Genomic DNA, 15,108 nt, shown 5'->3' with positions numbered 1-15,108 from the left:
CCTGAGACGAGGTGAGTTTTAACCATTTCCTACAGCATGAAGGGGAACATTTTTACAGATTACGGCTGTAAACCAGGCAAGAGGGACATTTAATCTCTGAGTTGATTGCTAAAGCTTACATGGAGTGACTTCAATATCTTTGGACAATTAGTGGATCCAAAGTTTTCTACAAGAGATATGTTTGAATATATTACCTTTAAGTATGCTCTATCAAGAAAATTCAGCCTGTGCAAGCTTCTACTTAAAGCTGTGTTTGATATGTTTGTCTCGGATTGGGACAAGAACTACAATCTCTTTTCTGTTTCAGCAGCTCTCATAACACAAACAATGAACAAATCATTAATAATAAGCATTATTACTAGAGAAGAAAAAATTCTGAAGTTACCTCACTGCAGTTTTTTTCCATGTAATCTGGAAAAACATAATTTTAAATTATCTTGCAAGCTGCATATATCATGCCACATGCTCAGGAAGGCAGAATAGGGGATGTAAATAATGTCTCTGACATGAGCAATGTCATGAAATACTTACCTAAAACTAAAGCAGGACTAACAGCAGAAATTATCAAACTTGTTGACTCACTACATTCTGTGCTGAAACACAGCACATGCATATCTAAAATATCATCTTTATGCTTGATGTAGAGAGGAAGGAAAGGGTGAAGCCTTTCTATTCTTGTCTTCTTTAGGAAAAAGCTGGGTTCTAATTTCAAGTCAGATAATTAAATTTCAGTTAAAATAAGACAGCAAAAAGTCAGACTTCAAGCAAATTAAAACTCAGGATAAAGTCTAAACTATACTATTGACTTTAAGAAAGGCTCTTAAGTCATGTAGAAGCTACAAGGTGCCTTTTTTCCATAGATTTTTATTGTGTTTTAGCATAGATACACCTGTTCTGTTAACAAACACCTATGCATTTTAAGCTACCTCTGACCTGTGTTGCAGACTTTCACTGCTTCCCCACTTACTGCTGTGCAGATGAGCTTGTGAGCTTAACAGAAGCAAAGTGTGTCAGTCCGCAAAGCAGCAAGTAGTTTTGCTGCTTCCAAATGCAAAGGTGAACTTCACCTGGCAGCTCTCAGTAGGGAGTACCCAAGACCTCCAATTTCAACAGGCTTGGAACAAGCAATCATATCACCCATGCATCCCCCACCTCACCTCCAAAGATTTAAATAGAGCTTTTTTTCCCAGTTATTTCAGCTCTAATTTCCACACCCAGGTCAGGCAGAATCACTTCATATTAGGAAAAATTCAACAGCAAATCAGTGGCCAGTCACCCTCGGAAAGACTGCTCTGCTTAGTCTCCCTAGGCTAATCTCTTACCTCCTTATCCCTTCACCTTCTCTTTTACATGCCAGCAGCTTTCACCCTACATCCTCCAGCCCCGCTCTGCTGCTACGTCTGAACATGGGCTGTAGGATGCCATTCCTTTCTGCTTTTCCAGTCCTGCTCCTCCTCTCTAGCCTGTGGACTGATCACCTTCCCCTAACAACCCCACACAAGGCAAACCAGAAGCCCTGTTAGGCACTAAGTCCCTCAGATGCATGCAGAGAAAATAAACAGTGATCAACAAATCTCATAAAACCATTTGGTACAATCAACCTCAAACTTAACCTTGATTTAGCTGATCCCATGGCTAACTAGTTCAAGCTGCATGGATTCTCTCAGCCTATTATTGCCACTACTGATAAGATATGTGCACACATCCCTTCCAAAAAAAAAAGAATTCTTGTAAGAAATGTGATATCTCTAAAACTCATACAAAGTTACACTGAAAGAAAATGGATTTGTATAAAAACAAACCCAAGTTTTTTCAGCCATGAAAGCATCTGCATTAAGAAAATGTTGTCTATATGCAGTTGCAGTTCCTAATATATTTATATATTTTGCTCCAATTAAGCTTCTACACAGTATCCACAGCAGTAAACATCAGAAGTCTGGGACCAACATTACCCTAATGTCTTCCAAGTTTGCAATTACCATGGCTACATGCTTTTGTGATATTTTCATTCTAAATTTCTGAAGCCAATACCATGATCTAACTGAAAAGTGCTAACTTATTCCTTTCCATATTTGAGTGTTCTAATGTCTTTTACTCAGCTATTTGTGACCATTTTCTTTTTCACAAGCTTCCAGTGTGAAAATCCATGCCCTAGCAATGCTCGGTTCCTATGAAAAGACAACTCATTTCATAGTTGGGCATAAATGAGCTGGGAGCTCTGAGCAAGTCCGTAGGGTTTTGGAACTGTTTGGTGACCTGTCTTGAATTAAAGCTCTGTAGGACATGTCACATCCTTTACCAAGCCATCCCTTTCTAGATTTCGGTCATGCTCACATTCACACACAGACACATCCACTGAGTGAATGGTATGAATACACCAATTTAAACTGTGTTGAACAAAGGGAAAAAAAAATGACATTAAAAAAATGGAGGTTCTGCTTAGTGCATAATGCAGGTTGCAATCCTAAATGATATAAAAAGATTGACAACCATAAAGAGAAATTCACCAAGTTATCCTATTTATCCTTAAGATGTTTTCCAGAATAATACCCCTCTTCCAATTTCAAAAGCACAATACGTGTTTTGTATAATCTCAATTTGTAATCCCTGTTAAAAAAAAGAAAAAAAGAGATAATTCAGAGGTACAAATTTATCTCGTGGCCAGCTGAACCTCTTTACCCATAAACAGTATTATTTTACCTGAAACAGTTGATTTCCAACATCTTTTCCCTTCAGGCTTGATTTTTTTAAAATAAATCCTGCTGAGATTAGACATGTGATCAACATACAGCATCATAACAATTTAGGATTAGTCAGATGATTCAATAACTGCCCATGGCACACTTCTAGTTTGCAGAAAATGCTAGGTAATGTAACTCAGTTTACCTCTCTTTTACTGTGAACTAAATAAAGTTGAAAAATCCTGCACCTTTAGGGCAAACAGTATATATATAAGCAGTAACCAGGGGATTAGGTGATGCATGATTTTTTATTAGACTACAGTAATTCAGTCCTGTGCTTGAGACCTAGATGATTTAGACATATTAACCCCATTGATTTTCAGAGCAGACAGTTTCCTACACCACCTCCCTCTCCTAGATCGTATGACCAGCTCTTCTCTTATTTTATTTTTTTTCCATTTTCCTTTATGTGATTTTACATTAATTGTCATTAACTAGCAATACTTTCCCCAAAGTCCAAGCTCTTTGATCTATCTGATTATTTGAGGCAATGTTATTTAATTATATATAGATAATGGTATTAGAATCTGGCCAGAGAGCTTTTAGGAAAGATTCCAGGAAAAATTAGTGTTATATTGCTTGAAGAACAATTTATCTGTCCCTATATAAACTCTCATTTTTTCTATTCTACTGCTGCTATAAACCTTGATGTTCCTAGCAAATGTCCTAGAAACAATTAATTCAAATGGAAGCATGATTTTTCAGCTCAGCATATCCCCTCAAAATGTCTGTTACCAGAATTAGCTTGATGATTTTTTTTCAGATGCTGACACGATAAGGTGAGGGAGATGATATTGATTTTATATAGGAAAAGAAAGTAATGCTTATTTTACACCTGTTGCTTAGGAATCTAGGTTATTATGAAGTCAAATAAAGTTTATAAGAAAAAAAAACCAACAGAGATTAAGTAATAAAACCCCTAAAAGTAAGGGGTTTATATAATAAATACTTAATATATAATAAAATATATACTATATAAATAATAATATATATAATAAAATAATAAGTCTTTATAACAGCCTGTCACTGCTGCTGAAGGGAAAACATTTTTGTTCTTTTTAAGAAAGATATAACAAATGGTGAACAGATACTGAGTAACAATCAATATAAACTACAGAAAATTTGACATGAAAATCTAGACCTGTCTGGGAAAGAGAAAGAAATCACTGGTAGCCAAGGTGAAGGAAAATTACAATTTTAGATGCATTAGGAAAGAAATGCTAATCTGCAACTTTAGTTCCTTTGGACAAGTGGCACCCCATTATAAGAGAAGCTATTAGTAATCTTGTAGAAAACCCAGATGTATTAAATAAATACTTATCTAATTTTGGAATGGAGCAGCAAAGGATGGTTGTAACGTATCAGATGCTAAATTACAATCCAGTGTATCCTAACTAAGAATCATCATGTAGTAACGTTTTAAACCAGTAGTAATAAACATTTAACAAGACGCCACTTCTGTAGGTTGATGAAAAAATAGGAAAAAGAAATATGTCATTTACAAGCCATAGATGAGTAGAGTTGTGGATTCTCCTTTCTCTGAAGAAGAGCTGATGTCCTTCAGGAAAACATGTTTTAGCCAAACACAGTTTATTGGAATTAAAATTAATATTTGGATTAAATATAATATCTTACATTTAAGGTTGAACTGGATGGTCAAAATTTTTCTTTTTTATCAGAATCTTTATGAACTGAAAGTTCATATGAAACTACACATAACTGAAATCTCAGATGTATTGTGTTGACATAGGTAACAGTGAGAAGAAACCAGACCAAATTTTATACTGCTAGAAAGTAAAGAAATTAAGTATCCCAAGATATGAAGTGTAGGTCCCAATGGACTTGCAATCTAAAAAGGAATATCAAAAGCCACTATCAGCAGGATGGAGTTTTGTTAAGTAGAAAAATTTGTTCAGTTCCACAGCTTAAACAGAAAAAGAACTCTTATTGAGGAGCATGATCATTAAAGAAAATTATGTAAAAGGATTAGAATTAGTCCTTAAGCAACAGTACTTTTAAAATAGTAAAAACATTTCCCAGTAATGTTTTCTCCTGGCCATTAGCACTTCAGAATATTGTGGAAACAACCCCGTTTCGTTTGTGTGGGCAGTCACAGAGGTTGGGAACCTCATTTCAGAGACACTTTACTCCTCCATTCAAAGAAGCTCTTTTTTAGAGGTCTTGTGGCATTAGCTGGATGACTAGCATTCAGATGAACAATAGAAACGTAATTTAAAGCAGCAAATTCTTAAACTCCTCAATGCAAGGATATCACATTCATGTAATATGATGGACCTCTGAAAAAGAGCTTCTGCTAATGTGGAATGAATATAATTCATAGGCTTTGTTCTGTTAAAGTCACCACTGAATACACTAAGCTGTTTTACCAGTCAAATTTCTCCAGTGAAAAGAGTTTATTTACGATTAAACACCAAGATGCTTGTCACTGTACAGCACACGAGGAGTGGCATGGTCCCTGTTCTAAGGCAAAGCTATGACGTATGTTCTCAGCCTCGCTCCATCACAGTTTGACATATTGACAATGTTTTTAGTGATTTTAATGGAGCAAGATCTATTCTCAAGTGTGACGGATTGTAACAGAACTGATTCCCAAAATCCATCTGTAAATGACAGACTGATTTGCTCTTCCTTACTGTTTGTTCTTACAGTGTAAGGTAATGGGATACTGAAGTCATACCCAAGTGGAAATACTGTTTTATTTGGGTAAGTTATCCATTAATACAAAAACTGAAATCTGAAGGCATTAGTGGCTTGAATGGTTACTGTGGTAACAAAAGTCACTCCCTTCAGGAGTGTATAGTGTAGTATAGTACAGTACAGTACAGTACAGTATAGTCTGGTCAGTGTTAATGCAGTAGCATGGCATGCTCTACCAAATACCATACTTAGGCTGCTGTACCCGTTACTGTGGGCATGCTGGGACACATGGAATGACCAGCACACTAACGTTCAACCAGAGGTTTTAATCTCAACTCTTTAGTATGCTGAGAGCCCATGAATTCAAATTCCAATATCATGAAACTGAACACAAGATCACAAACTTAAAACATAATAAGTCACATTCTTTTATCTGCTTCCTTGATTTTCAGCCTTTTGGGTTCACTTCTTCAAGTTCCTCTCCTTAACTACGAGGGTACTAAACAGGGAAGAGCTAATCTTAGTTCTACAATAGCTGATACACCCGAAAAGCATTACATATCGTGACCTTTACAATAACATACTAAGCACTGGAGATTTTCTTTTTTATAAACTATGCTCTAACTTTTAAAAACAGGCTCAATCCATTAACATACTGAGTAACTAAAATATATTATATTGACTTTCCTACAAAGGAAGATACAGACTTTGGAGTCCTGAAATAAAAGCAAAGAACTAAAAATATTACATGGGTAATTTTCTTAATAGAAGCTGCAGAAATATGGCAGAAAGAAGCAATTCCAAAGACTGAAGAAACATCAATCATATAACTTATCTTTTCATTAAATTCAATGTGTGTGAAGCAGATGTCATTGTTAGGTATTCCAAGAACACAGTTCACTTTATACAAATGCTGGAGACAGCAATGAAATGGTCAAACAAGTAAAACATTCAGTGGGCAATGGGGCAACTGCTTCATGCATTTAAAATTCTTTGACCAATTCCAAGGGGGAAACCTGAAATATTTTTCTCAGAAATTACCTCATGCAGCTTGACAACAATTCACATAGGGCATTATCCACAAATCATAAAAAATATGAAAAAGACCACATGCAAGCTCACAAAAAATATGGTAAACTATCAAGCATCTAAGCATTTTCTTGGAAATTACCTAGATGGTTAATTAAAAGACTTAAATCTTATTGAAAAATATAGAGTTGTTTTACCATCATGTTATAGGATAGTAAATCTAAATACAAACTTTGTCTGATTGTAGCTATAATGCAAGTCAGTCACACTCTGTATAACAGGGTAGTTTTAACTTTCTATATCTTTTGAATGGAAACATAACACGGTGAAAATTACATACAAAATTATTACTACAGAATTTCCCAATGTGTGGATTGACTATAGGTTAAACAACTGATTTGTCACACTGCTTTTTTTTTTACAATGGCACCACATCTTAGACAAAAAGATGAAGAGTCAGTTCTTAAGTGCTCTTAGCACTCTTAAGTGCTCAGAAGCCTGTCACTCCAGTGTTACAAGTCTCATTGTGAAATAGGAAGTAGGAAAGAAAAATAATCTGTCTGAAGAGATCCATTTATGACAACTGAGAAGTGGAACAGTGACTATATTTACCAGAAGCATGGATGCAGAATACCTTGACCCAGCTATACGCTCTCCCCAGAATAGTAAGGAATTACATATGGTAAATAGTGCGTATTTCAGCTTATACTCATGAGGTTTCTATCATCTTACATGTGCTTTTAAAAAGGCCTTTATCCTGCATAATCCACTTACTTTGTTTTAGGTATTCCTTCACAGAATCTGATTTCAGAATGGAGCCTGTTCAGTAGTTCTTTAAGTACTTGTTTCTTCGATTTTACCTTTAACTTTGATGGTACCTGGCACAATACATAAGGATCCCTTCTTGTAACCAGTTCACCAGTAGTTAATGTTGTTCATTCTGGCCTCAGGAAAAGCAAGAATGCTCAGATGAGCAGGTTTTTTAACTGTAAGGTATCTCCCAACTTCAGGTGTAGTAAGCAACATTTTGGGGCAGTGATTTCTTAAAACTTTGGTTAGATCTACAAGCATACATTTTTTCATTCTATGAGAAGCTGGCTAACAATGTGTAACAACGACATCACACCTTTGCAAATGAAGAGGAGGAGTTAGCAAAGCCAATACAAGTCAAATTTTCAGGGTGCCTCCATTATCATAACATTTATCTGCATCTACCTGAAGATACAGATATGTTTCCATGCAAATGATCACTTCTGAATTACTGTGGCTTCTGCTTGTCTCCTCTATGTCCTGCTGGATGTTTCTGTGCTTGGAAACAGCATCTTGTGTACAGATGAGCACCTGTTCTCCTTACAAGGGTGTGTAAGGATAGTATTTGAAAAATTTCTAATAATAAGGTGGTCTTGCCAACTTCAGTTTGATGCTTTGAGTGAGAATCTTTAGGAAATTTATTACCACTTTTCAACATAAACATTTTGTACTGTTTTTTCACATTACTAGGTAATCCATAGTCCATGAACAATTTATTATGACCTTCCCTCCCTAATATTAGGTGTGTCAACAATGTCATGCTATCCAGTTTCATGTTTTGTTCAGAAGTATCCACAGATACTTCCATTTGATGCTCAGAGGTAAATTCCCAGAGATAAATTTCAACCACTCTTTTGGTGTCTACTTGAATTTTAGCATATTAGGGTCTGAAAGCACACTTTCTAAAATATGGTTCAAAACACTGCCACTTCCTTTCAAAATGCAAAGTCCTCTTAGATGTGAGGTCCCCTACACACAGATATTGTTTTACGTGACCATCTGTGCACTTGCAAAGATATGAAATGATGATCATTTTAATAATGAAAAAGAACATGAGATAAAAAACAATTCTTCTAATTTAAAGCAATCTAATAAAATCTATAGCATTTAATACTATCTCATCTGATTCCAACAAATTTTGTTTAACATATGTTATTTTCAATATGAAGTGCACACTTGAATGACTGTGTAAGTCATGAATGATGATATGAATTTCTACTGAGTTAGCACCATATTTTTAAACTTCTACATATTAAACATCTGAGACTCAAGGGCTTCATATGATTTAAGACTGTTTTGGAAAGATTTTGAGTCATTTACATTTGTGATAGACACTAATGGGCCAACAAGTCTCTCTAACCTACAGTATCATGCAACACAAATCACAGCTTTAGGACTTCTAAACATGGGGCTTTTAAAAACTGAAATTGCTGATAAAACACTTTGTTAAATAATATTTAACAAGAGAGAGAGATACATATACAAAGAGAAGCAATCTTAGTAACCATGATTAATTTTCTCTCTTGAAAGTGTAAGCCATAGATAAAGTCTTCAGACAAGTGTGGGTGTGGGGAGAGTGGGGGAAGGGATGGGTATGGGATTTTTTTCCACAGGTAGGCAAAGGAGGACATTGCAGAAAAATCACTTAAAATTACAGTTGCCAGTATGTTTATAAACATACTGTACAACTTTTACAAGTTTATAGCTATAATTAGTACAATTTTAGAACTATAATTAGTATCCAGGGTTCTCCATCTCCGTCTTCCACTAGAAACTGGATGATCCACAAATAGAAAACTAAAATTAAAAGCTAAAGGTCACTTATTTTTACAGCTCTACTCTCTATAGTTGTTTCTGGCCACCTTAGGAGACAAAATACTCTGACACCTTTGATCTTATCCAGCAAATAATGTATTACAATTACCCTGAAAGCCTATACATATTTTCTCTGAACCATCGCATTGACCTCAACTCCTGTTGAAGACATCCTGTCCAAATAGTCCTGTGAGTGAGTCTGAGCATTTAGCAATAAAGTATTGATCATTTTTGCGGTGTTACTTTCTTCAATTAAGGTATTCAATAATGTTTTTAAAATGAAAGGGAAAAAAAAAAAAAGACAGACAATATTTGAAAACTAGAACGAAACAGTTCCAGAAAGAAAAGCACTACACTGGATAGTTATGGAAAAGTAAAAGTTATGCAATAAAGAGGTTACTACTAATAAAGTGGAATGAACTTGGAGAGAGATTCTCTCAGCTTTTCTCTCCAAAAGAGAGAAAACTTTACAAATGTTATTGAAAAATAACCAAGATCCATTATGCTTCTTAGAAATATTGAAAATTTAGCCTCCCAGACACACCTGTCTACAAATGAAGGACCCAGCTACTGCCTATGCACATCAAGGGGCATAAACTTTGAAGTAAATAGTGCAATAAAGCAGGTAATATCACTCCCCAGATGAAACACTTTCTAAGATAATTTTTTACGTGTTTAAATACACTTACGTTAAAAAGTTTTTCTCTCCACATCCTAATGTTTTTAGAATACATAAAACAGTCAAAAAATTCTAAAACTAAGCTAGTTCTACTCTATCATTAGATAGAGGAAGCAAAAGATTTATTTACAGGGGAATGTTAGAAAAAGTTTGCACACACTACAGAGGAAAAGACATCTGAAAATACACTCAAACATCACATCACACAAGTTATCAAAGCACTAGCATATACAGGTAACATTAAGTGAAACATAATTTTAACTTAATTTGAGAAGCCTTAATTTTGTTCTCTCTCCAACCTCTTTCCCAAAGACACCACAAAATGGGCTGTTATTATTATTATTTATCTTCTGTTTACACTTTAATGGCTAAAGCAGTTAAACCTCTAGCTAGATGTGCTCTTTTTGTATAAATAATTTAATTCAGATCAACACTCTTACTTATAAGCACCCCAAGTCAGAAGAACACTTCCATATGTATTTTTATCATGCTTAAGCATATGCTGACTCAAAAATTGCAGAAGCCTAAAAGATTTTTTTAGCCACTAGATTTATTCAAACCCTTCTGCTTAAAGGAAACCCTTAACCTCTACCCTATTACATCCCTTGAACTGATGTGCAGACAACATCTCTCTGTTTTATTGTCATATCTTCACTCCCTTTGATAGCACAGCTAAAAACTAAGATGTTCTTAAGTCCAAATAAGAGTTTATGCAAGTTACATGTGTAAAAGGAGTATTATTCTATGTTCTGATAAATCCAAATAAAATCAAAGCAGATAGACTCTTTTTCTCCAATCCATGATTAAAGGGTTGTGATACCTCAATCTGATTACAGAGCTATAGTACAGCTGAAGACCCCATCTCAGACAGATCTCCCCACTGACTTTCTGAGGCAGCAGCATCATAAAAATAATTTTACTCAACGTTTCTCATTGGCTTTTCTCAGAGCACATAGATCATCCATCAAAGATGTGCTTGTCAGAGCCACAGTGGAACAATGCCCTGAAACTTATGCTTAAATTTATGTATGCTGTCAATTCTACTACTTTCAATATAGTTACACGTGGTCTGAAACATATTCATTCAACATTTTAACAGACAACAGACCATTTAGAGGTGACTATAAACACAATCTTTTCTTTAAATTCACCACAGTGATTAAAAGGCAGTATGAGAATGTCCTGAAAATACTCCATATACCTTTCCCCTGAGCCACAAATTTAAAACTTTAGAAACAATTACTTTGGGGAAAATTGAGCCATTATTGAAACTATGGAGGAGGAACATTGGTATGCTACAGTACAGTGTTTGTGGTTACCAGTAACATAACTATGCAAAGAAGTATTTTCTAGTACTTTATACACTTTTCTTTTAATGTATTTAGTTACAAATATAGTTTGATTTCCTGGATGATAGACCTAAAATCCTAACCAGAAAAGATAAAGTAAACTTTACAGAAAATCTTCTTCCTTTTATTTTTCTTACCCAGCTACTCTATTGATCATAGAGATACCATTGCTTTTGACTTAGTGATATAAGAAGTCCGTATTTCCAGCAAAAGATATAAACAGAAAAGTAGCACTGAGCAGTACACATCTGTTTTGCTTCAGATGAATACTACAGAACATAAATCAGTTAGATACAAATTATGGTCTCCTGCTCAGATTCTAATAAATACATTCATAACACAAACCAGTTATCTATACCAGTGTGGGGTGAAGGATACAACCATTATCAGAATATCACAACCTTGAGCTTACTGTTTTTAGAAAGATGTCCAGGCAGATCAAGTGGAATTATTTCATTTTGTATTCCTTAAAATGGAATGTGGAGTCACTTATGACTGAGTCATAACCTCACTCTACACAAGACAAAAGATAATCCTCGATGATCTGCATTGAAGAATGTAGGTTTCTTACTGCAGTGCTTGAGTATCACTGAATGTGAATTGCTTGCATGAACATGAAAGAGTCCACCGAGATCTAATACTGAGTGTAAAAGGGGAAAAACAGACATTAAATCTAATGAAAAAAAAAATGTCCAAAGGAGAAAACACAAATATTTATCCATCATAACATCTGATTATTCCATAAGCCACACCACCTACTAGCCTTACTGTCTACAGTAAAGCTGTCAGAGAAATGGAATAAACTTTTCAAAATTTTCATAAGAAAAACTTCTGTTAAACTAAAGACTTTTTGAGTTTATGCTTAGTGTTTAAGAAGTTTTCTTTAGTTCTCCTAGAGAAGATCATAACATTGCTTTTAATATATGAGTTAAGCAACATTTTTTTAGGAATAAATAGAGAAAAGCAAAGTAGAAAAGAAGTTTCCTATATGAGGGTGATTATATTATTTTGTTCATTTCCTTTCTCTCTTAGAACTTGTCCTAAGCCTTTTCATGTTCAAGAAAGACATACTCAACTTTGCTTATTTCTTTAAAATAATAGCTTCTCCACCTGCATATTATCAACAGATCTGAGCTATGGTTTGTTAGTGTGACAGCACTAAGTGGTATTTTAACAATAAAAACTTGGGGAAAAATCTGTGTGACTGTAGTCGGGGATTCTTTTCTATATTCACAAAGAAATTGAAACAAGATAATACAAAAAAGAAATTGCTTTGCTACAAGGCCACCATTAGAGGTGACCTTGTCTTCTTTTTAATTCTTTAAAGGTATAAGAATTAAATGGATCATTAAAATAAAACGTTTAGAGAACAGACCAGATGACAAACTGCAACCTCTTAGATTCTACCCAGTTGTCAGTATAGCATATTGATATTGTACATTTGCATTATTGCAGTATGAGTTTTAATCTCATGTCATTAGTTTTTAAAATCTAGTGATTTTTCAACTTGTGGTCCATAGGTCTTCTAAGTGTTTGTGAAAGGTAATAGGAAAAAAAAAGTACATTATGAACAACACTCTAGTAATTCCAGGGCACATCCCTACATTGGGAAGATTTTAGGCATCCACAGGGTGAAATGATGGCTTTCAACCTTCCTTGAGGTCAAAGCTCCCTTTTGAGTAACAGCAGGACTACCTGAATCAATTTAATGCAAAAAAGAAAAAAAAGTGATCTAAAGTTCAGATAAAATCTCAAACTATACAGCTAAAATTGATTTTCTTTAAAATCATGAAAGCAATTATTTCCTTTTCTATATTATACATTCTGTGAAAACCTTAAATGTCAAAAAAGAGATTCCAAACAAACCCCAAACAGATCTTACCGATGATAAAAAGAATTTCCACTGCAATGTCACTGACAGTTGTGCTTCGAGTTGTAGACAGCTCATCATGGCCAATAAAGCAAACATTGTAAGGTACAGTCACAGCAACATAAAACGTTGCCAGTAAAATAAGCCAGTCCCAGCCAGCTTTAAAAGTGCTAAAATGCAACAGTATGAATTTGGATTTTTTTGCATCTGAAACTTTGTATTCTGGAAATGCTGGTTTATCTACAAAAACATTCTGAAAAAGAAAGAAAAAAATGAAATGAGACGAAACAATAATTTGATTATACAGGTGCATTTCTTCCAATGCAGCCATTAGTTTTTTTAAAAAAGCGTAATGAAATATGACATACTCATATGCAGGCAAGAACTAATGCTGATTTTTTTCTAATGTAGTCCTCGCATTTATTTAGACAGATAGCTCTGTTGATGGAATAACTTTTGTGAATATTGGGGCAGGAAGAGGATTAATAAGGAACATATTAAATAGAATGAGGAGGGTACTGAATCTAGCAAACTATTTCTTCCTCTCTTGGGTGAATTCTGACTGAAGAGCAATGTTTTTCTGCTGGACAGATAGGTTAAAGCTTTGTATATATGAGGACAAAGCACTACAAATAGGAATAAATATATAGAAAGGAATAAATGGTGCTGAAGACAAAGCATCCTTCCTATACATATTTTACTGCTGCGAGGAGGTTGTTTCAGACTAATTCTAGCCTGGTCCTGTGGACTGAACAGCTGTTAGTACTTGGAGCACCTCTCCTTGTTTAGTTTTATCTGAGGGAATCCAGTTCATGTGCCTGAGACTGCTATGAACCAAAGCACAATTAGTGGGAATAACTTTTTCATTCTGTTTAAAATTGCACTCCTGATGTAAACCAAAATACTAATGTAGACCCATTGTAATACAGCTCCAGAACCGACTACCTTCACCATTAGACTATACCTGGCTTTGTCATGTGTCTCAAGTCTTTGTCTTCTAACCAGCAAAAGTCTTTGCAACAAAGACTTCAGTCTTAAGCATCAGTTTTATATATTCTTAGCTTTCATCTTTTAGAGATTTAACAAAACCACCTACCCTCCTGCAAAGCAGCATATGGTACATGAACTGTCTTGTATTATTTACTAACAAAATTCTTGCTTGCTGTCATTGTGCTCCTGCTTAATACTGTTCCAGTAATTAAGAGCCTCAGAAAACAATATTGTGTATTCAGCAAGCTAAGATTACTTCTGATCTTGAAGTTATTCACTATGAATATAAAATGACAATAACTGCATGACTGCAGACTTAATTACATTTGCCTTGCCTGTCACAGCCTTTCTCTTTGTGTGATTCTTTTGAAATATTGATGTCCTTGCCTTCTCCATTCTTGGTTCTCATTCATGAATCTTAGGGGCTGAACTCTCACTGCTGTTAGCATCAGCCCATTTTTAATCGCAGAGAAGAAAATGTTCCTCTTATGACTTCCAATTCATAGCTCTAAAAATCTAGGCACTAAAGGCAGCAAATTAGTCTGACAACAAATGTTTTAAACCAGTATAGTATCGTCTGCACAGTACAGGAAAGTCACCAAAAGCTATTTAAAAGTCATGTTGCTAAAGAATATTACTATACTGTGAAAATATCACTGGGAGACCTCGACATATGTTGCAGATTTTTTTTTTTTTAAATTTTTCACTTTTTCAAGTGTAATTTGAAAAACTTAACATTTTAACATTTAACAATTTAACATTTTTAGGTTGTAATTTTTTTTTAACATTTAACATTTTTTAACATTTAACATTTACATTAAATGAAAGTGACTGTATGCCCTTTGAAGCATATACCATCTGTGTATTTTCATGTCCTTAATCTATAACAAGGTTTTTCTGCTTTTAACATATAACATAATAATGTCTAGGGGGATGCATCTGCACTGCTGCTTAATTTTGGTAACCAATAAAAGGAACATGCCCAGAGGCAGATCACCTTTTCAGGGTGTTCATGATCTACACCTTTTGGTTACTTTTTCCATTGTCTGTCTTCCATCCTCTCCCTAACCATATAAAAAAAAAAAAAAAAAAAAAAAAACCATTTCCTTCTTGTAGCTCTGTCAAAGATTTTACCTTTTCAATGCTAATGATATATAAACAAGATGA

The 15,108-nt window shown here is 34.6% G+C and overlaps 1 protein-coding gene across 1 annotated transcript in view; it reads right to left on the bottom strand.

The window, feature by feature from the left end:
• KCNH8 (potassium voltage-gated channel, subfamily H (eag-related), member 8) overlaps positions 1-15,108 on the bottom strand; it is a 208,782-nt gene that overhangs the window by 86,383 nt on the left and 107,291 nt on the right. The window contains exon 5 of the mRNA XM_010585899.1: positions 12,964-13,204. Within this exon, the coding sequence (XP_010584201.1) occupies positions 12,964-13,204 (241 nt within the window). The remainder of the gene's footprint in view (positions 1-12,963; positions 13,205-15,108) is intronic.

Source organism: Haliaeetus leucocephalus, unplaced genomic scaffold, assembly GCF_000737465.1.
Source record: "Haliaeetus leucocephalus isolate CR32 unplaced genomic scaffold, Haliaeetus_leucocephalus-4.0 Scaffold135, whole genome shotgun sequence".
Classification (NCBI taxonomy): domain Eukaryota; kingdom Metazoa; phylum Chordata; class Aves; order Accipitriformes; family Accipitridae; genus Haliaeetus; species Haliaeetus leucocephalus.
Note: the sequence above shows the minus strand (reverse complement) of the source record. Positions and strands in the feature narration are given on the sequence as shown.